Source organism: Camelus ferus, chromosome 8, assembly GCF_009834535.1.
Source record: "Camelus ferus isolate YT-003-E chromosome 8, BCGSAC_Cfer_1.0, whole genome shotgun sequence".
NCBI classification, from domain to species: Eukaryota; Metazoa; Chordata; class Mammalia; order Artiodactyla; family Camelidae; genus Camelus; species Camelus ferus.
Window position 1 is genome coordinate 61999165 of NC_045703.1, and position 22492 is coordinate 62021656.

The following is a 22492-nucleotide window of genomic DNA, read 5'->3' on the forward strand; positions in this document are numbered from 1 at the left end:
ATTTCAGGCTGAAACTGCACACAGATTTCTGGGTAGAAAGGCTCTCTTTATAGTTTGGAGCAGAGGAACAATTTTGCTTTTCTAAATGCAGATGTTGAAAGATATTTTTACAGTTGTGATCAAGGCTTGGGGCTTTTACTAATTTTAATACTTTTAAAAACGACTCTTGGAGCTATATGTGTTCATTAGGGTAATGCCCAGTTTTAAATAAAATGGGTAGCATATGTTATTCGACTGGTCAATACCTTCCCAAAACCAAAGTTAAAACACGAAGTTCCGGAAAGTAATAATTAACAATGACTATTCCTAATAGTCTTGGACATGGAACAAAAGCCAGCTTTCCCTGGTGCAACAAAGGAGAGGTTAGGACTACCAATCTGTGGCACAAATGCACCCTGGACGGGCTGTGGGGAAGGAAGCAAGCATCCTTCATCCCTCCGTCCCCGCAGCCTGTGGCTTGGCACTGCTTGGAGAGAAGGAGCCACAGTTGGTTGTCCACAAGCCAACGGCCCATCTGGAGTGTGGCAAGAGGGGAGCTCACTGGCAGTTTGGTCAGACGTGGGCTAGTTCCCAAAACCTGGCGTGGGAATGAACATAAGGGAGGCTGGTGCCCACGGTGGGACACAAGCACAGCAGTAGCCAGGGCGGCTCCCGGGGCCATGTCTGGCGTTAGCTCAGGAGGAATCGCAGCCAACTTCCAAAGGGTCCTCTGATCCCGTCCGGAGTGACTCATTGCAAAATTCTTCAATCATAGTTCAACCTGGTCACTAGCTTTGAAGTCCCAGAAGGGCCAGGACACGACGGTCAGAGTTAGAGTCTCTATGCTCAACACAGAGCATAGGAGGTGTTTGACTTATGTAAGTTGTAGGAACGGAACAGCCGCTGAATTGCCACTCGTTACTGCATTTCACAAGCAAAAGATCACACAAATGCAAAGAAACCAGTCAACTCTATGGCAAAGGTTTCAGAAGAAAAAGCATCTTTGAGAATATCATTTTTTAAGCTACAGCCTATAGTTAATATTTGCTAGTTCAAGTGACTACAGCACATAAATAGTACATATAGAGAACTTTTTGCAACAGCCCTTTTTAAGCAATAGTTACAAAGCCAAGAGATGAGGTCAATATCATTCTACTCTGCATGTATCTACCTACCTACCTACCTACTTCAACTCTGTCTTGTCTTTAGCTCTATCTCTCTTCAAAGGCACGCTAAAGAGGAGGTGAATTCACTAGCCTAACATCCATTCAACGAATGTTCAAGGAACAGTTACCATATTTTGCAAAGTTGAAAAAGACATTGGCTATATCTTCAACAGCTCCAAATATTTGTCTTAAGTGCTCTAATTAGAGGTAAATACAGAATGCATGACTGATTTTATGTGAACTAAGCATACACTAAATAAAAACCTTGCTTTTCAACTCAGTACAGCGCTAAAAAGCCAGCGCTTACTAATGAACTGTACAATTTTATGGTGAGGATAAAATTTCATAAAATATCCTAATTCTGGAGAAAGTCAGATAATCTAGGATCTAGTCCTATTTTGCCTTAACTAAATGCATACATTTGTGCAAGTCATTTAATCTTTAGTAATCTCAATTTCTCATCTTTCAAAATCATAGTTGATCTTTTAAGACTTTCCCATCAGAAATTGTAAGATTCTATAAGCCTTTCAGGATACATATTTCAACCATTGAGTGTCACCTAGGAAATTTTTAAAATGCAAATCTTTTAATGGGTAATGCTAAACAGACCAATTTAGATTTTTAATATGACTGGCCATCTTTCAAACATGTATAGATATTTGGTGGAGTTTTATGTGACCATCGCTATCATCAATTAAACTCACAAAGTGTCTCCAAGACTCAATGTGGTCATGAAGCTATTCTTTTTAAAAGCACAAAGTGTCAAAAGAAGAAAATACACAAAGCTTTAAAATATATGGGAAATATCATTCCTTCTTTGTTTTTCTGATTATTGTTGTGGTGAACTGTTATTTCAAAAAGAAGCCATTTTATCACACAAATCAGACACAAGTATTTCATAGAAAACAGACATTATAAACCCAAATAGAAAGTGTTAAAAGAGTGCTATTTGTATACACATGTTTCCAGTCTGATTTAAATAGGCTTTATATTAATTTATTAAATTCATCACTTATGCAAAGGCATCTACCTACCATAAATACATAAATAAAGAAGTGTTACAATAGTAGAACGCTAGATTGCGAAATGACTTCAGAATATCTGACTCTCACTGTATGAGACCCAAGAACTTGGCAATGCTTTCACAACCAAATGTTTTCACACCTTTTGACTTGTAAATACAAGAGCCATGCACTCTTTAGGGATTTTTCACAACTTTCCTGAATAAGATGAAATCAAGAGATAAGAACTTTCCACTAAATCTTTCTGTATGCCATACATCAAATTTCCTATACATTTGACTACAGTGCTGCTAACCACAGAACAGAGAAATTAAAGGGATATAACCAGCACAGATATATCCAGAAATAAGAAAAATAACTGCTAGTTTCTCATCTTGATGATTTGGTCCAACCTAAATGTTTTTGGTGGAAAACTGGATATTAAAAGAATTAATATTCCAAGTGATCTTTCCTTTTGATGAAATGTATAAGCAAGCCTCAGTTCACTAAGTGGCCATCAATCATCTTTGTGATAAGTTATTTCAAACCCAGAAAGGTAAGTTTGTAAGTGGCGGGGAGGCTCCCAGGCCCCCAGTGTATTTAACCCGCAGGTCAGTTGACTGACTGCACGAGTGCTCAAGCACTAGCTTCGTGTTCTGGTCAAGGAAGTGTTGAGATGAGCATGAGAGAGAGTCCTCCTCTTTTACAGGACTGCTGCAGATACAATTTTGAGATGTTCTGCTTCCTCTCCTCCTCATCCTTTTTCACCTCTTCATTTTTCTTTTGCGATGGCCCTAAAGTCCTCAGAGCTCCAAGTCTTCCAAAGCCTGATTTCCTACCAGAGCTGGCCTCCTGGGCATGCAGCCTGAGTCCTGCCCTGCCCCCACATGGGCCCCACACATGGCCTAATGCTCTCTGCATAGTAACTATTCTTAATAACCATTGAACAAGGGCCCCATGTTTTTATTTCGTGCCAGGCCAAAAAACCCAAAAAAATTAAGCAGCCAGTCTTGCCTCCTATCTGTAATGATCCAGTGATCTTAGCAACCAGGCAAAAGAATGATCTTGAAGGAATATGTGCTAACATGTGAATACTGAGTTACCTCTCAACTCTCTCAGAGATTGGAGCTCCTCAGATATCTACTTGTGACCTTGGCTTATCACTACGCTGCTCTAGAACTCAGTTATCTCACCTGCAAAATGAGAACATCAATTATAAATGATAGGCCCCCTTCCGATCTAGAAAACCACACCACCTCTATCAAGCTAGGGACCTGGGCTTTTAAGAGTAAGGTGTTTTCAACTCAGGCAGAGTAAAAGATTTCATGAAAATAATCTGGGCCATTAAATGGTCTGTTACTCTGGTCAACGTATGTTTTTTGTGTAAATTTAATTTATTCAGTCATTTATTCATCAAACATAAACTTACTCATCCAGTTTATAAATGCCTTGCTAACTATATTGTCACTCCAATAGACCAGAGCCCCATGAGGATAGGAACTCTGTGTGTCATAGTCACATCTGTAGTCAGAGGACTTAGACACAGTAGATACTTTAAAAAAAAAAAAAAAAAAACTTGTTAAGTGCAGGCATGTACAATCGAATGGACTGAGTACCTACTAAAGTCAAGTTTCATGCTCAGGACAGGATACCCAAAGTTGACTAAGACCACACCCTTACCCTCAAGCTTCTAATATTCTAATGGGACACAGAGAGAAAGACACAAACCATTGCCTGATGTAATCATTGCTTGATTTTATAGAAACAGGTTGAAAGTGGAGAAAAAGAAGGAGGCATTTCACCTTGGCTGGTGGCACTGGGAGGCTTCACAGAGGAGATCATGTGTGAGCTGAGACTTGAAGCCTGAGAAGAAGCCCAGGTAAATAAAAAGAGGAAGGGGACAGAGAGAGAGGAGGGGGCACACGCAAAGACATGGAAATGAGATGGACGTTAGCTTCAGGGGAACGGGAAGTGGTCCAGGGTGGAGGGAACAACATGATCTGCGGAGGGTGATCAGAAACAAAGACAGGAAGTTACACGGAGCCAAGAGTGAAGATCCATTTCGAAGAAAGAATTTACCTGGCAGATTATGATGACTCATCGTAGGCTTTGCAACTGGGAAAAGACCCAATCGGAGTTGTATTTTGAACAATCTCTCTCTTTAAAAGAGAGAGGGGATGGTCTAGTTTAGCTTCCACGTTTCTGGGAAGAAATCTACATTTCTCTGTTGAGTATTAGAGCAATGAATGCTCACATCCAACCACACTGGATAAAATGAGATAATCTGTGAGAACCCTCAGAAAAGTAAAGAAGCTCAAAATGTGACCGTGAGTATGTGTCATTCTTGGCAACAGGAATGCTGTGGCTCATAAAATAATAAGAATACCCACACAACAACAACAAAGCACAAGATAAGTCCTGGAAATTTCAAATTTCTTCCCAAATCAGTAAACAAGTCAACAGCACAATAAAGAATAAATAGATAAAAGGGATTCCAGATGTCATGTGCACAACGTTGGTGACACATGTGAGGAGAAGGGAAGCAAAATGAAGGAGAACAGTTGTGTAATTCAAGGTAAATAATCTTTTTAAAACGTGGGTGGAGACCAGTGTTTACTAAATATGGAAGATTAATATCAGTAGAGGAAGGAATTGTCTGTTTTTAATCCAAAAAGTCATTGTGAACAATGGAAAAAAAAATTGGTTACCATAGAAACCATTTAAAAAATACTGAAGCAAACTTCACGACATCTAAGGAATTAAAAATCTTACATAAATGATTTGACCCTAACCTTGTTTGAGGCAGTTGTCAATTCCTCCTTCTCCCAGATATTCTCAATCATTTATTTAAGTAAAACAGACAGAAAATTATGAGTTGCCTGTCCTCAGAATTATGGCGAAGATGCCATATTTTTTTTTTACAAGATAACTTCTACACTATTTAAATGAGTGCATGATTAACTGAGTCTGACAATTAGTAACTGCTCAATGAAATTATAAAATGTCATACAAAAGATCAAGAACTATGTATTTAGGGGTGAATACCACATGAAAAATGAGTCAACATTCTCATCAACTCCAGTTAGAAAGAAAAGAAAAGAAAAATAACAGCCCGGGGTGTGAATTGTTTCCTTAAGTTTCCTAAGATACGCGAGGAGTTCATCACATGACATGCAACGCCTAGCATTTTTTCCCCTTATAGGCTATCTTTTACGTAATTACACATCCATGAAACTGTAAAGTCTGTGGGGACTTGAGCTGAGTCTTGGTGTTTCTTACAGAGGTCAGCCCTCCCGCCCCAGGTCTGACTCAACCCAGGGAGAGTTAAATAGCTACCAGCACAGGGACCGAAGGGGTTCTCCCAAATGCAAGCGTAGTTTCCGCAAATTCAGTTACAGCCTTTGGGGGAAGGGTACCATCCCAGTCTTGGCAGAGAGGAGATCCCAGAGCCGCCACAGTGTTTCAGATAATCCCAGAGCCGCCACAGTGTTTCAGATAATCCCAGAGCCGCCACAGTGTTTCAGATAATCCCAGAGCCGCCACAGTGTTTCAGATAATCCCAACACCTGCCACGGCATACTTTCACTACGTCCTGGAGGAACTAATCCAGCAATGACCGAAGAGGTGACATCGGCTCCATAAAGACTTTCTCCGGGACAATCAGTCTTGTTACGTGGAACAAACCTAGGAAGATAGTGCCAAGGGGCGCAAGCAGAGATGTATGAGGGGAGGCGGTACACAAGGGAGAAGGCACTGAGACGCCAGAGTCACACACACGTGTCCAGGATGGCACCAGTGGGCCCACCGTTCTCACGAGAACCATCTTTCTGTTCACAGCAGGGGCCCCAACTCCACAAGGATGGAGGACGGATTAGGGTCTGAGTGACAGATATTCCATCCTTAGGACGCAGTTCTGATTGGACTCAACATAGAACACAGAATTATATTTAATAAATTCTTAAGGAATTGCTCCTATCCAATTAACTTCCAAGACCCTTGTGAATCTTTATGGGCAACACCCAGAACCCTTCTTTCATTCTTCCAGAAATGATTTTGAAACCATATGCACATGTCCTTGTACCCACTCAGGCCTGTTATTTATATATAAAAAGCAGACAATCTTTTTATGCACTGTAAACATTTAAACCTGCACATATACAGGACATTCACCACATTAACACAATTGATCACTCCCTCCTGGAACTTTCTCCTCTTGGCTTCCAGGGAAGTCTTCTCCCTTCTTGCTTCTTACCACATGGGCTACAGCCTCAGTCTCACATGTGGGACCCTCCTCCCCAGCCCACCCCCGAAGTTGGACGTTTTATTTCTCAAACCTCTTTTCTATCTGTTTTTGTTCTCTGGGTGGTGTCAACCAGTCCCACGGCTTTATACACTATCTGTGTGCTCATGATTTCCAGATGTTTTTTCCAGCTGTGTCTTCTCCCTTGATTTCTACAGTCATAGACTCAATGACCTTCTTGGACGTCCCCCAGGCATCTGAAATGTAACATGTTCCAAAAAAGCTCTTAATCTCCCTTCTCAACCCTGTTTCCAACAGTCTTAGGTCCCTCCTCATTTTCAAATGCAAAGCGAGGGGCCCAGCTTTCACTCCTCTCTCTCAAACACCACATCCAACCCACCAGCAAATTATTTCGGCTTTACTTTCAAAATATATCTAAATTTTTATCACTTCCTCCCTATCCACTGTTTAATAGCTAGTCGAAGCCACATTCATCTCTCTTCTGACTTATCAATGTTGACCCTCCTGGTGTCCCTGCTTCCACCATTGAAAATCAGTATGATATTAAATACTTATAAGATATTCAGTCAACAAATGCTTATGAAGTGTCCACATTATGGAATGCACTATGCTCGTCAATGAGCAGGGCACTGACATGACTTTGACTGGATTTCTGCCTTCAAGGGGTTTATACTCTGAGTGCATAGATCAGACACCACATGTAACATAATGTGAAATCTGTGACGGTGCTACTACGTGCTAAGAGAATTCAGACAGCGGAGAGAGGATTTCTGACGATATTTGCAATAAAGCCTTCACTGAAGAGACTGTATTTAGGTTGGGCCTTGAAGATAGGTGGAGTTTTAGGTGCATTCCTTCCAGAAAGTGCCCCAGCAGGAGACAGAAGAGTCAGGGTATCTTGAGAGCCTGGCACCTGGTGTCATTTCGCAGATACCTGGGGAGAGGGAGGGGAGCCAGAGTAGACAGACGCTAGGCAGTTAAGATGGAGTCAGAACTGGAAGCCAAGCCAAGAAGTTGGGACTTTGATAGGGAGTTCAAGAGTTGAGGAAGAATTTCACCATGAAAGAAATAACATTAAAGTTGTACACTAAAAAGAATTAATTTGGGGGCAACATGTAGGAATGTTTTGGTTTACTGGTAGGCCTTCGAGGCCCTGACATTTACAGGCCTGCCACACACTATCTCTGGAAAAAGGATGTGTATCCGTACACCAAATATATCAAATGTATTTATACATATATAATTTTGAACTGACTTGATTTACCTTTGACTAGCTGACATAATTTTAGCATTCGTTCAAAATTTGTTAATTTTGATTTAACAGTTTGCTTTTTCTATTTGAGAGCCAATATTTTTGCTGACCTTTAAAAATCCTGAAGGTCTCAGGCACTTACTCCAAAATGCACAGTGGATAAAAAGGCTCTGCAAGAAGAAAGGCTTGGAGGGCAGGGCATTATACAAATGCAAATGCTTTAATACCTGTAAAAGTAACATAAATGTGTAATATACCTTTAGGAAGGAAAAATGCACTTAAAGCATTATGGTTACACAAACACACACAGCTGAGGTGCCAGCATAGTCACCCATTCAGACTGGACACGTGTCCTTAAAATGATTTTATCATCAAAACTCAATTCTGACTAAAATTCAGATAAAGATTTTTTTAAAGAGAGGGCAAATAAAGTAGGATCCCATTTAACTAGTTTCTTCCTTTGTTTTTGCATATGTTTTGACTAGTTTCATCTTCAATTCCTTACTTTAGGGATCATGATATATCTACTTATTCATCAAATATTTATTTAACTATGATGTTCCCAAATATAAAGAAATGATCATTGTTTTGTGCTGAGTTTTGTGTTAGATTTAAATTTGAGATAATATCATGTAATATTCATTTCTGGAAGAAAGAGATTAAACCAAAAGGAGAATTTCAGCCTAAATATGATAAATGGATCTTTGACACTATTTTATAGTTGAATAAGAAGAGTCATTAAGTCAGAGTAACAAAGTATAAAGCCTAAACTTGAAGGCACTATAAAAAAATTAGAATCTTCAAAAGATAGCAAACTTCCTTCTGATGCGCATTTGATGTTAAGCCAGAAGAAAGTTACATTTTCAATAGTTATCATGGTTTATTCTGCTCTTCAGTCAGCTTTTTTGTTAGTCTGAGATTTCTGTACTGTATAATGGATTTACATAAAATACTATATTTAACCCAAAAAAGTTGAAAGTTGCCCATAAAAACAATTTTAGGGGGAGGCCATGATTTTTTTTTTCTAAACAGTTAGCACACTTCATAGATATGTCTCCAAAAGTAAATGCTCATCCATTTTCTCATTTGTTTCTCTTTGAATTTATTCACAAGGTTTAAAAATCAAAGTTTGACCTTGCAGCCAATAATCCTTCTTTTTTATTAAATCAGTCTCTGTATGACACCCTAGCACACCCATCTGAGTCTTTCTGGCACTTACCACTAGCTCAATAGGTTGCATGGATGCTACCTTGCCTTGCAATTATCAGCACTGATACGTTAATTTAAAAATCCTAGCAGATGATCTTCCAAATGAAAAAAAAAATGTATTTGATAAAAGTCAGTCAACAAATCCTTTTTAAGCAAATGTTACGCAGAAGTACTATGAAAAATGGCAAAGAGCCTGAAGCTCTTATGACTATCTTAAAGAAATTTATAATCTGAACAGTTCAACATTTATTTTTTTAGATGTGATTATAAACTAAAGTGATTCCACGAGGCACCTGTTAAATAGATCCCTTCAGGAAGCCTATAAGAGCAGAAAAATGTATATACTAATTATGTGCATTGAAAATGTAATACCCTGTATTATGCCAGTGTCTAATATTTGCTTTTCTCTAAATATTTAAATATTAAATCACTTACATTTAAATTGATGAAAGTGACAGAAACATTGATTATCCTTAAGAGCAAACAAAACTCTGCAGTGCAGTCTGCCTGCTCATCCATAATTCAGGATCCCAGCCTAAAACATTATGCTCAAACAAGCACAAATATTGGCAAAGGTGAAACATTGAACGGCTACAGTAGCACTAAATTATGTAGCAATCTGTGTGTGCACTTTAATTTCCTAGCACTAGAAATGAAAACTAAAAGCAGAAAAACAGTCAACAATTATGGCTGTAAACTAAATAAGCAAGAAAGTAGAGCCAAGTTGCCATTATTCGAGACTACAGGCTTTTTATTAGTTATACATGGACCTGATTTGACAATAAAACCCAAGAGGGGGGAAAAATTAGTTACTTGGATTATCTATCCAGGCAAAGAAAAGAGAATTCTAGAAGAATGTTCTTATGAATTTGCACTTGGAAAATAGCAACTCTGGTCTTATTTAAGTTAATAGGCATTCATTTTTTTCTCAAAGAAATTTCATTTGTCTTAATTATCTGGACAATGATGTCAGCCCTCCACTTACTAGGATCTTGGTCAGTCATTTGGAGGTTCCAGCAGGCAAGAGGAGTTACTCACTACCTTGGCAAAAGACAGGTGTCCTCTGTCCATGGAGGCTGACTCTTGTTTGGCCTCAAACCATCAGCAGTATGCACAGTGAGAGCTGGGATGAGGAGGAGACGCGAACCTCGCCAGATGAATCAGCAGAATTAACCCCCCAGATCAATAAATCTGCCAGATCACCTTCACTTCCAGCCCCATCACTGGGCTTCCACTGACAGAGGCTAGACGTGTTGCATCTTGTAACAGTACCAATCCTATATTTTGTTGCCATCAATTACCTAGTTTACAAAGTAATTAATGCTAAAAGCTAAAGGTAAGTACCTAGTGCTCAAGACTTTTATCTCCTGTATCATAAGGTTTACTGTTCTAAATTTGTCAGGCACCCTTATGATATGTTGTAACCCTTACACTAGGAAGGAAAAAAATATACAGCAAGTATAGTCCCTTCATTTTGTAATAAAGTGACAAGCTTTACACAACGCAGAATATATAAGACTGTTAACACTCCTTCCTACCCAAGTCTGCATGACTAGACCAATTTGCAAAAAATTATCAGGCCAGTGCCTTCTCATCCAATTTTCTTTCTTGACTATTAGAACAGCTTGCCATGTGACAGTATTTACAGTTTTTAAAACACCTTTCATCTATTAGCTCATGAGGATGACAACAGTCCCGAGAGGGCTAAGCAGGGTAAAAACAGTCCACATTTTGCAAGTGACGGCCCTAAACACACAGGAGTTAAACAGGACATCTACCATCATCTCGGGGGGGTGGGATTCCAATGTTTTTCCCACCCCACCCACCTCTCATGCAAAACCACTTGCGTATCCACAAGAAAACAAAACAAAACAAAAACACTGAGGTATCAATACCCTTCCGCCTCCTCTCCCCTCTAACCATTACCTTAATAAAAGACTTCATTCAAACCAAAATAAGTATAAAAAGTAGAGTGTTGGTTGGACCATAATCTGATTCTGAACTGATTACGTTTTTTTCCAAATTTACTCTTTACCTTTACAACTTCCCTTTATTGTCAGTATGTATCTTCTCCAGAGAATTTTCACATTTAATTACTCAAAGGAAAAATCTGCTTTATTACCCAATTATCGTCCCCACACTTTTGCCAGGAACCTTAGGTTTCCATTCCATCCTTTTAAAGATGAAGTTTTGGAGGCACAAAATCAATTCAGTAACTTGCACCCAGGCAAATGGCAAAGACAGACATAGACAGAGGAAAGGAACTCCAAGGTCAGTGCTCCATCCACCCAGGTAAAGATGCAGAACTTAAACTAGAGATCTTGGCACTGGGCAGACTCAACCAGAGGTGTTTCATCCTGTGGAGATGGGTAATGCCCACATATTCAGCAAGGACCTGGCTTTTTATCTAAACAGGTTCTATCTGGCATGACAAGTAGTTTTCAACAATCAATGTGAAACAAGCACCACCTACATTGAGGTGTCAGCCATCAGCCCAGGCAAATAAACAGGGGTTCGGGGCATGTGACTGCAGGCGCTTCAGTCAAATGGGTGGGCTCTGGTCAGGCATGGAGAAACTCTCAGTTCCACTGATCTCTGGATTTCCTATCCTTGGGAGCATGTTCTAGGCCATGAATATCCAGATGTAGGAGTTTGATCTGTATTTCAAAGTCAAGAGAGCTTAACTGGAAATGACTGCTATGCACGTTAAATGAATCATAAGCAAGGAAAAAGGGGGCTGTGACAGATTAATATGATAGCTGCGGTGCAAAGCCATGTGATCACTTGCTGGAATACTGGAAAGCCAAGCTACAGCATTATGTTTAAGCTCTCCTGGCAAAGACTAGAGCAGAACCCTGCTAAGTATGGAAATGTTTATGTCCTGGAAATATCCATTTGAAGCCTGAGAGAGTCACACTGGGACTGTGACAAAGAAGCAGTATTTTCATACACCTAGAGATGACGATTGTTTTTGCAGTTCGAGGAATACACACATTTAAAGAAAATTCACAATTAGGAACTCATCTGTGAGGATTCATACCATTTCACTGTTAACTCTCTTCTATAAAACAGTTTGCTGTTAGAGAAGGAACACAGGTGAGGGACGTGGTTCCAGCCATACACTGCCACTAACCATTTATCCTGTCACATTACTTCAACCCCTCTGGGCTTCCATCTCATTTTGCTTAAAGACTTTCTAGATCTCTGAAGGCCTTCTCGCTGGGATAAGTAAACCACCAATTTACTTATTTGACTGTAGCAGGTAGTTACCTGTCCGCCATTGTCAGGACATCCTTGTTGGGGCCCTGTCATGGTATTGGACTGTCACTGGTTATTGAAGGACAGTTTGACAATAATTGAATTCCCAGCCAGACTCTAAATTGCCATTAAGGTCACACTAACACGGACATAAAATCAAAAAAGGAGTTTTTTTTTTTTTCCTACCTACAGAAGACAGCATCTTAAAATAGGATGGACTAGTTTGAAAACACTAGCATAAAAGCCATCATCCTGACATTCCTTGCCATAGTTTCATAAAACTGAACAACAATGCAAGCAAACTGACAAGATTCTGAAGAAAGTCGATATTCGAAATTTAAAGTATATAACAAAACAGAACCAAACAAACCCTGGCGTTTCTGCCCCTTACCTTGTAGCCTTTGCATCACGTTGGCGATGTCCCGAGGAGACCGAGAGGCTGCCCTGGAGGTTGCCATGGCTGCACCGAGGCACGGGACCACTGCTGGAGACCCTTTGCCCAATGCGGTGCAGCCCTAGGCCACTCGAGAAAACATCCTTGAAAGTCTCTGGGTCTATTGAGTCATGGCCCAACCCCGGGCACGCACAGCAGTCAGCGAGGAGACAGCACTCCAGAGATCCAACCACTTCTTTCTCTTCTTTTGCTTTAAATGAATTCAAGAACCTGAAAAACACATAGAAAAGGTACAATATTTTTTTAAAAAAATCAACACAGGTCACCCTAGTGCAAAAAGAACTGTCTTTATTCAATCTGAATAGAGGATTCATCACCAAGTGAAATAACTAATGTAAAAATACTTATAAACTATAAGACAAGATACAATAAATCTCCTAGAAGAAAACATAGGCAAAACATTATTTGACATACCTCTCAAAAATGTTCTCCTAGGGCAGTCTACTCAAGCAATAGAAATAAAAGCAAGAATAAACAAATGGGACCTAATTAAACTTACAAGCTCCTGCATAGCAAAGGAAGCCATAAACAAAACAAAACAGGAACCTACAGAATGGGAGAAAATTTTTGCAAAAGACAAAACTGACAAAGGCTTGATCTTCAGAATGTATAAGCAGCTCACACGACTTAATAAGAAAAAAACAAACAACTCAATCCAAAAATGGGCAGAAGACCTAACCAAGCAATTTTCCAAGGAAGAAATACAAATGATAATAAGCACATGAAAAAATGCTCAATATCACTAACTATCAGAGAAATGCAAATCAAAACTACAATGAGGTATCACCTCACACCAGTCAGAATGGCCATCATTCAAAAATCCACAAATGACAAATGCTGGAGAGGCTGTGGAGAAAAGGGAACCCTCCTACACTGCTGGTGGGAATGCAGTTTGGTGCAGCCACTGTGGAAAACAGTATGGAGATTCCTCAAAAGACTAGGAATAGATTTACCGTATGACCCAGGAATCCCGCTCCTGGGCATATACCCAGACGGAACCCTACTTCAAAAAGACACCTGCACCCCAATGTTCATAGCAGCACTATTTACAATAGCCAAGACATGGAAACAGTCTAAATGTCCAATGACAGATGACTGGATAAAGAAGCTGTGGTACATTTATACAATGGAATACTATTCAGCCATTAAAAACCGACAACATAACGCCATTTGCAGCAACATGGATGTCCCTGGGGAATGTCATTCTAAGTGAAGTAAGCCAAACAGAAAGAAAAATACCATGAGACCACTCATATGTGGAATCTAGAAAGAAAGAAAGAAAGAAAGAAAGAAAGAAAGAAAGAAAGAAAGAAAGAAAGAAAGAAAGAAAGAAAGAAAGAAAGAAAGAAAGAAAAAGAGAGAAAGAAAAGAACATAAATACAAAACAGAAGTAGACTCATAGAAATAGAATACAAACTTGTGGTTGCCAGGGGGTGGGGGGTGGGAAGGGACAGACTAGGAGTTCGAAATTTGTAGATACTGACAGGCATATAGAGAATAGATAAACAAGATTATACTGTATAGCACAGGGAAATATATACAAGATCTTGTGGTAGCTCACAGCAAAAAAGAATGTGACAATGAATATATGTATGTTCATGTATAACTGAAAAATTGTGCTCTACACTGGAAATTGACACAACATTGTAAACTGATTATAACTCAATTAAAAAAGAAGTTAAAAATAAATAAGTAAATAAAGCTTAAAAAAACTTATAAACTATAAAATAGTAGGTAAATACGAGGAATTCTTATGATGTTTGATAAAATAAACCCATACTTGAAACATACACAATAAAATTGGCTGCTAGGAGAAATTTCACTTTTTTCCATGTTTTCATCTTAAACTGTAAACTTTTTTCATTGACCTATGAAAGTAGTTGCACTCAAAACACTGAGTTCTATTTCTCAATATTCATAGGTTCTCTTATCTGGGCTATTTTAGCCTGCTTTGCACATCTATTTTGCTCTGTTTTGTTTTTACACACTTTTCAGGAATGAAATCAGATGTTAGCTCCTAAAATTTGATGAACTGCAATAGTAAATAGCATATAAAACTATTTTAATCTGAAAATTTGAGTTGCAAACACTGTAATTTTAGAAGACAAATAGGTTTGATTTAGCTTCCCCACCCCCATATAGAAAGACTCTAAAGTAAGCTGTAAGGCTGGGGTGGGCAGGATTAGAGACAATATTTTCCTCCTAACCCCTTCTTGAATTCTCTGTTTTGGTCAAGTTTAATTCATCGTGCTGGACTGGGGGAGGTAGGAAAGAGGTAGGACAGTGGCTGATGAAACCTCGACGTTGAGACAGATACTTTGAACAAGGGTTTCCTAACCATAGGGCTAGCTGAAGAGAAGGTCCTGCCACGAACAGGAAAACTGACAACAGAAAGAAGAGGGTGAAAAATGCACTTAGAGGAAGAAATGCAACCAAGGCGCCAAACCGAGGGGGTCTGTGTGAGCCTGAGACTTTGACAATTCATATTCATCCCTGGGCTACGACGATGAAGGTGAAGAAGAGAAACAGGGCGGGGGCAGAGGAGGCTGGTGAAAGCAAAATCAGTAAAGAAAACACAGCACGTCTCTGTGGGGTGGTCCACCTTCGGAGAGCAACGAAGAGCAGGCTATGAGTGCTATCAGACATTATAACCTGAACGTGTGCTCATAAAGAGCGTGTTACTTACGAAGGACTGGTTAAGTAACAGAGTGTCATTAAAGATGACAACTGCTTTTTAAAATGGCATTAATACTAGTACATATCGGTATCTAGTTAGAAGGCATGAATGCAAAGCCGGTATCTTTTCCAGACCACCCCCTCAGTAAGGATGTGAAACATGGCACACTGCTGCCGCTCTGCACATTTCTGGGGTCAGAATGGACATATTTAAGTCAAGGAGCAGTGGTGCAGTGAACAGCACTGACCAGCAAAGACAGATTTCTCTTGGCTTACTTGAAAAGACGCTAGAAGTAGGACCCAGGACTTGGCAGCTTCTGGGCTAGAGGGTTAGCTCTCCATGGATGGCTCTCCAAGAGGGAGAAATAACTACTTAGGGCTGGCCTGTCATGCACCAAGCCTACAGCCCTACTGCAGCTGGCTGCCCCTGAGCAGCCTTCACGTCCTGGGAGAAAACATCCCATCCGCCCACATACAACAGCTACCTTAATTTGAAGACTAACAGACACTGAGAAGGGCCTGCGGTATCTTAAAATGGCTCCCCTAAGCTGTTAGAAAGTTAGATTCTCCAAGTGCAAGCATATAACTTTCTGAATCTAGCTAGCTAGCTACAGGTAGACTACGTAGAGACGAGGGAAGAAATTCATTGTAGCTCAGCTGCCCTACGCCAGGCCCTGCTCAGCCCTGGAGTTCACAGATGACAAAGACGTGGCCCCCACCATCGATCAAGAATTATAGAACTAAGGGGGAGGGCAGAGCTCAGTGGTAGAGTGCATGCTTAGCATGCGCGAGGTCCTGGGTTCAATCTCTAGTACCTCCATTAAAGATAAATAAATTTAAAAAAAAGAATTATAAAACTAAATGGGATTTCTATGTCACTGCATCACAGATCACCATGTTCCTGGCCTCTTCTGGCTCACGTGCATATTACACAATAGAGTAATCCTGAAATATTTCCCTCTCACCCTTCTTCTCATTCTCTTTCTTTGAATACCACATTAAACTCAGAACTTCTCTGCTTGCATCCAACTTCAGCTGATGTACCCGTCTTACTGCCCCAGTATAACTAATGCATTCTGAATGTCACGGTTCAATGCTGGGGGAGCTAAGATGAATGTGACACATAACCTATTTCTCGACAAGCTTAGAACAGAGTGGGAGATACAACACAGAAGAGCAAATGTAACAAAACCACTGGGCATGTGCAAACAGAGACATGAGGGATACAAAGGATGGGAGGGTCCTGGGAGGGAGCGAGCCCCTGACCTGGGCCTTGGTAAAGGAGTTAGAGTGAAAAATATGAAAAATGCATCCCAGGCAGAAGAAATAGCTCAAGCAAGGCTTGGACACAGGAAACAGCATGGTTCGTTTGTGGAACTACTAACAGTCAGAGAGTGAGGGACTCTCCAGGCTACATTCTGGGGCTGAGGCTGGAGGAGGGAGCAGCCAGATGGCTGAGCCCTGCCCAGGTAGTGCTGCTCAGAAGTCTGCTCCTGGGTCTCCAGGGGGCAACAGGAAACCATCACGAGGGATTTTAAGCCGAAAGTGACCACGTATAATTTAGATTATTCTAGCTACATTTTTTAAGGGTGTATTCGAGGTTGACAACTCAAAGTTTCAGGAAGATCGGTGAGGAAGGTGTCTCAGGAGCCCAGGTAAAAGATGATGAAAAATTGAAATAGGACTGTGAGTGGAAGGTAAAATCCAAAAAATCGCAAGTAGTCAGAATATGCAGGACTTGGTGATGGGCGGGGGAGAGGAGACAGGCCCTTGGAGGTGGCGTAATCAGGTACCTTGGGTGACTCTCAGGATTCTGCCTTGAGAGCTCAGCAGTAGAGGAGCTTTCAGGTTTTACTTCCCCCAACTCTTCAATGCATTCGCTCACATCCTTGCTGAACAACTCAATTACCCCTTCGCATCGCCCCTCTGCAGGACAGTCTCCGCTGAACAAGTCCGAGGGATCACTGAACACCTAGCCCAGGACACACTGTTTGAAGCCATCCCTAAAACACACCAGCACACAACAGCACTGTTTTCCCTCAATTCCTCCAGTACTAGCAATCCATACTATTACGAGTATCTGTCTTATATTCGTCACCATTGTTAGTCTTAGCTCTCTTGAACTAGACGGTGAACATCTAGCAGGCACAGAGATTGTAACTCTTACTGTTTTGACATCCCACCCATTGATAGTAACTGTATCCCTGAGGACATTCTAGCCCTCAGTATACATTTTTGTTTCATTGAATCATGTTCATAAAACTTTACCTCTACAGGACAACTCCCAGAAAACTCCTTCCTCCCCACTGTAAAAGAAGTTGGTGCAACATCCTTCCCTTTTTAGACATTAGATTAAATATTTTGCTTTCAACATTCGTGCATACACATATTTCCTATTTTGTGAAATTATGATAGTTTTGTTTTTTACTGATACTTACATTTAAGGGACATGATTTGATAAAAAATTTCAAATTAATAAAGCAAAGATAATAAAAGGAGACTTAAAAGATATGAGTTCTGGATGTTAGAAGAGATGAATTTAAACTTAGCTTTGTTCTGACTTGGATGATTTTGAGCTAGTTTTATGTATGGAGGTCCTCACCCACCGCCTGACAAGGGGCACGTGGTACTGGGAAATGCACAGACTCTGGACTGGAAAAAAAAAAAAAAAAAAACCCAAAAAACAAGGAGCTGCCTTCATTCTGTCCAGGTGGACATGACCTACAGAACCAGGACATCAGAAGTTCCAGCACCGTTAATGAGCTCTCCATCCTCAGGGTAATTAAGTTTTCAATCAGGTGCAGTATATTGTGGGGATAGGCGAGGAAGAGGGGGTGAGGGATGGAAAGGGAGAGCTAAGTAGACATTGGTGGGTTGTGTACCAATTAATAATCCTTGCACCATCTCCAAATTTTTTCCAGGGAAGGAACTAAGATTACAAAGCAGCTAATTATATCCACCACACCTAGTAGAGAGGTAAGATTCCTGTATTTATTATTTCATACAGCAAATGGAGTGGGAAACCATGTGGCAAGGATGATGGTGCTGAGTAAACAGCAGTGAACAAGACACACAATCTCTTTTAGAGCTTAGGTACCAGAGGGGGAGATGATGTAAGCAATATTGCAATGAAGTAGGTTACAGATTGTAATGGAGAAATCCAGGGTACTGTGGGAGCACACAGAATACCCAATCAATAACCATCTGCTGCATCTATCTCACGGGATGCAAAGGGAAATCAAATGATCTGCTGTTCGAAATTCTCCTACCTAAACAATGTACTCTTTTCAACACCAACACCTGCGAAAAGCACAGGAGTGAATCATCACAACTTGACTTTTCCAGGCTCTAGAATGGACAACTGGCTGCTTAAAGCAGTGTCTCATTTGTGCTACTAAACAGGGATACACTAGGAAAAACACTAGGAGAAACACCGCTATGTCACAAGACTACATCTTTAAGCAATGCAACTGGATTTTGAAGGATCAGAAAACTACAGCATAAAGTTCCAACCCCTGCAACCACCAGAGATGACCTGGCTCATTTCTAGCTGAAAAAGATGCACTGAGACTATAAGACATAAACGGACTCACAGTGATACGAAGCATGACTTAACTAGACGTCTAACTATGTACAACAGCAGTCCTTTTAAAATTCCCCATTAAACAAAAGTTTAAAAAGCTAATGAATACATTTCAACCCCTCTTCTATCTAAGTCCTTTGCTGGAGTGAGTCACCTAAGTGTCTAATTTTAAATTTAATTATTGTTTTCCTCTATTCATCCTTTAGCAATGGTACTAATTAACAGACGCTAAGATGGCCATCCAGTAGGGGAGAAGAGGGACTTCCTGGAGTTAATATAAATACATTACTAATGTGTATGTAAAGGCTATCAGTGAACTGTGGTAATTATTCACTATTATGAATTTTACACGGTAACAAATAAAAATTGGTCCTTTCCCTGGAAGAACAAAAATAGGAAGAAGTAATCAAAAGATAGAGTGCAGAGCTGATCAGCATGAAAGAAATCATGTCATGAAGGAACTTTTCTTCTGTAAGCTTGGGGTATAAACCATACCCAAGGATATCTGCTACCTCCCTCCCATGCGTTGCTAGGGTATAACTGTACCTCTCGCTAAACATTAGTTCTCACTGGATGGAACCATAGGGAAGGACACATTTAACACTTCTGAGAGGAGATTAGGCAGACTTCCTCAAAGGGGAAGTCTTGAGTCTTGTATGCCTGTGGTTTAGGCCACAGGGTGCGGCCGCAAGGTCTACATTGGAGCCGCCCTGAGAAATTGCTACCAACCTTGCCCAGTCATGGGCCTCTTATATCCTGTTTCAGTTTCACCTCCCTCATCTCCAAGAAGCTGGGCGAGCTGCGCGATTATCAGAGAGCAGATGTAGGGGCAGCACCTTCCCCATTTAACACAAGCAATTTTTGGAAATGTCTAAACAGAAAAAAACCTTTTCCCAAACCCTACTCCTTTGCAGGGAAGCATCAAGGGAAAATCATTCTTATCTGGGGGACAACGAGGACAGAAACAAACCAGTTTGTGAAAAATCATTTGTTGAGACAGATGAAAGTGAGGCTATAATGTTATAGTTGAGCAAATATTTTCAAAGGCTAGCAATAGTATTATCAGTGTCAGTCTGAAGATGTGCCTTTATTTCAGCACAGAACATATTAAGTTAGCGTGGATGTGGCACATTTTGTTCTAGATTTGCCACAAAGTAATGAACAGACTCAAAAATAAAAGAAGAAAATAGATACGTGTTTTATTACACTGTTCTGGTGATGTTGGGAACTTTTTATCCATACTGTTAATCTTTTTCATCAAGGAGAACAGCAAGCCTCTCAACAATCTTCATGACTCATGATTAAATCAGCATTTCGTGCAGATGTGGGGCATATTAATAATCTTTGCTCAATCGAAAATTATTATACTTTCTCTTGCACAAGTCTGGCTCCTGTATTCAAATGCCTTCTTTGGGATAGTGGCTCTTAGATGAAGACAAATATAGGTAAGCATTAAAGCAGAGACCAAAAAATAATTCATCTCGAACTTTCTTAATATTCACAGCAAATTTTCAGATACGTACAGGTTTTCCACCCCAAACTGAAAAGCTCAGAAACGAACATTCTAGGATGCTAAGACCGGTTTCACAGCTGGTGTTTTTCCCCCCGGGCTGGAACTGGTTATCTTTATGGAAGACGGCCTGAAGTTGCAGCCTCCAAGCTCTGCGATCCCAGCCAGGCAGCACGCTGAACCCGGTTTCTCAACCGGCTTTCTTTCCTTGATGGCTAACAGCTGCTTTATTTTGCACTGTTTTCCTGTCCTTTACCATACACCTGCCGCCCCGTGGACCACCATTTCCCAGAACTCCTCCGGCAGCGACGCAAAATCTGTCTGAAAGGGGGTCTTTCCGGGGAGGAGATGAAAGTTATCTTGCCCTCTAGCGTAAGCAAGCGCACGGTGACAGCTGGAGTGGAGTCTGAAGCCCCGGCCTCCGCTGTTCTTCAAGCCCTGGGCTGTGTTACCCATTTCCCCTCCCCCAGCCCTTCCTAAAATAGTCGGCGGTGGAGGAAGGGAGGCTCCTAGAATTTGCTCAACGCCCTACATCTCCCATCCGATAGTAGCAACAGCCCTGACCATCGCAATGAGGGTGGCTGCCTTTTCCTACTGCATCACTGGACCCCAAGAGAAGTGCCACCAGCGGAAATGACAACTCAGAGAGGGGATATTAATAGGGCTATCTACGTACAAGCTGCAAGGAGACGCTCCCCCACCTCCTCAGCTCCTCATCCTTGAGTATCACACACGTACACACACCGCCACCACCATCGCCACCCTCTCCCTCCCATCAAGCACGCACAGCCCGAACATGCAAGTACAAACTTGCTTACAATCTGTCTGCAATTTGTTCGGCTTGCACCCGTGTTCTCTCTCTCTCTCTCTCTCTCTCTTCTCCCTCTCTCCGCCTCTCTTTCCCTTTACCTTCTGTCCCTGGGGCTCGTTCGGGTTCCCGGCGGCGGCGGTGCGCGCGCTCTGGGCCGGCCGCGGTCTCGGGAGCTCGGGCGCGGCTGCAGGGCTGCGGGGCGCCGGGCGGCCCCGGTGACCGGGGACAGCGCGCGGGGCCGGCTCCCCGCCCGCGGCGAATCCGCAGCCGCGCTCCCCGGGCCGCTCGCACACTCGCTCACTCGGGCGCTCAGCTGCTCGGCGACTCTGCCCTCCCTCCGCCCGCGGGTCCTCCTTCCGGGTGCGCCCCGGGGTTTCAGGCCTCCCCCCGCCCCTCGCTGCTCCCCCCGCCCCCCCGCACGAAGGCTCCTTTCGGGAAGGTCGGCCGGGCGGGTTCAGCCCCCGGGCAGGCTCGGGGCACGACCCGCGCGCCGCCACGCCCCTCCCCGCGCCCCGCGCCCCGCGCCGGCTGCTGGATGCACTGGTCCCCGGCAGAGCCGGGGGCGGGGGCCTGGCGTCTCCCGGGCGGGCTTCCCCTACCTCCCGGAGACGCACGGCCTCCGGCGTCTTTCCGCAGCAGCAGCAGCAGCAGCAGCAGCAGCAGCAGCAGCAGCAGCGACTTTCCGTGACCCTCCCTCTCCGGTAGCCTTTCCACCGGGTCCGCCTCCCGGGGGTCGAAGGGGAAAGAAATGGCTGAGAGCGCTGGGAAGGAGATTCGCCGCACTCGCTGCTAACTTTTGCCCAGGGTTTCCACTGCCCAGGTGACCTTTCTGAGCAGACAGAACCTATCTTGAAAGGCTGGGGAGGTTCCCAGATGGTCCCAGAAGGAAGTGATGCGGTTCAGTGAGGACATTCCGCTGGCTCCTTTGAAATCAACTTTCAAAAAGGTCCTAACTGCTGACCTTTTGGTTGTCAAATCAGTAGCAAATAATTTCAGGGAGACTGGTCAGACTGTAGGTTTTTGTCCCTGTGGTTTATAAAGCTGAGATTTCCTGAGAAGGCACCTGACATCTCAGTCATATTTATTAGTGGTTATTCGTTAAGATGACGCTGGGAGCTACCTGCAGGGTCCTCCGTCGTGCTCTGCGTGCGACGCGTGGTGGATGGGGACCGTCTGAGTCTGTCATCACAAGTCCCTCTCACAGTGTGGAGGAGATCCCGGTGTTGCCTAGTAGCCTTTAGGAGGATTTATTTTGTTGTGGTTTTGTGGTTCCTAAGCAAAGTCAAACGTGATCGCTCCTCACCAACAACGAAGTCCAAGCCCAACAGGATT

General features: G+C 42.1%; 1 protein-coding gene across 13 annotated transcripts in view; it reads right to left on the reverse strand.

Annotated features, from left to right (window-relative positions):
* Positions 1-21860, reverse strand: part of SYNE1 (spectrin repeat containing nuclear envelope protein 1) — a 427871-nt gene extending 406011 nt beyond the window's left edge. For 7 of the 13 annotated variants that reach the window (XM_032485193.1, XM_032485194.1, XM_032485199.1 and 4 more), the window contains exons 1-2: positions 21259-21505; positions 12518-12790 (exon numbers count right to left, since the gene is read on the reverse strand). In XM_032485193.1, coding sequence (XP_032341084.1) covers positions 12518-12584 — 67 coding nt within the window. In that variant the 5' untranslated portion in view covers positions 12585-12790; positions 21259-21505. Of the gene's footprint in view, positions 1-12517; positions 12791-21258; positions 21509-21759 lie in introns of those variants that run through there. The other 6 variants (XM_032485198.1, XM_032485196.1, XM_032485192.1 and 3 more) reach the window with 4 other exon arrangements.
* Between the last annotated feature and the right edge of the window lie 632 nt (positions 21861-22492).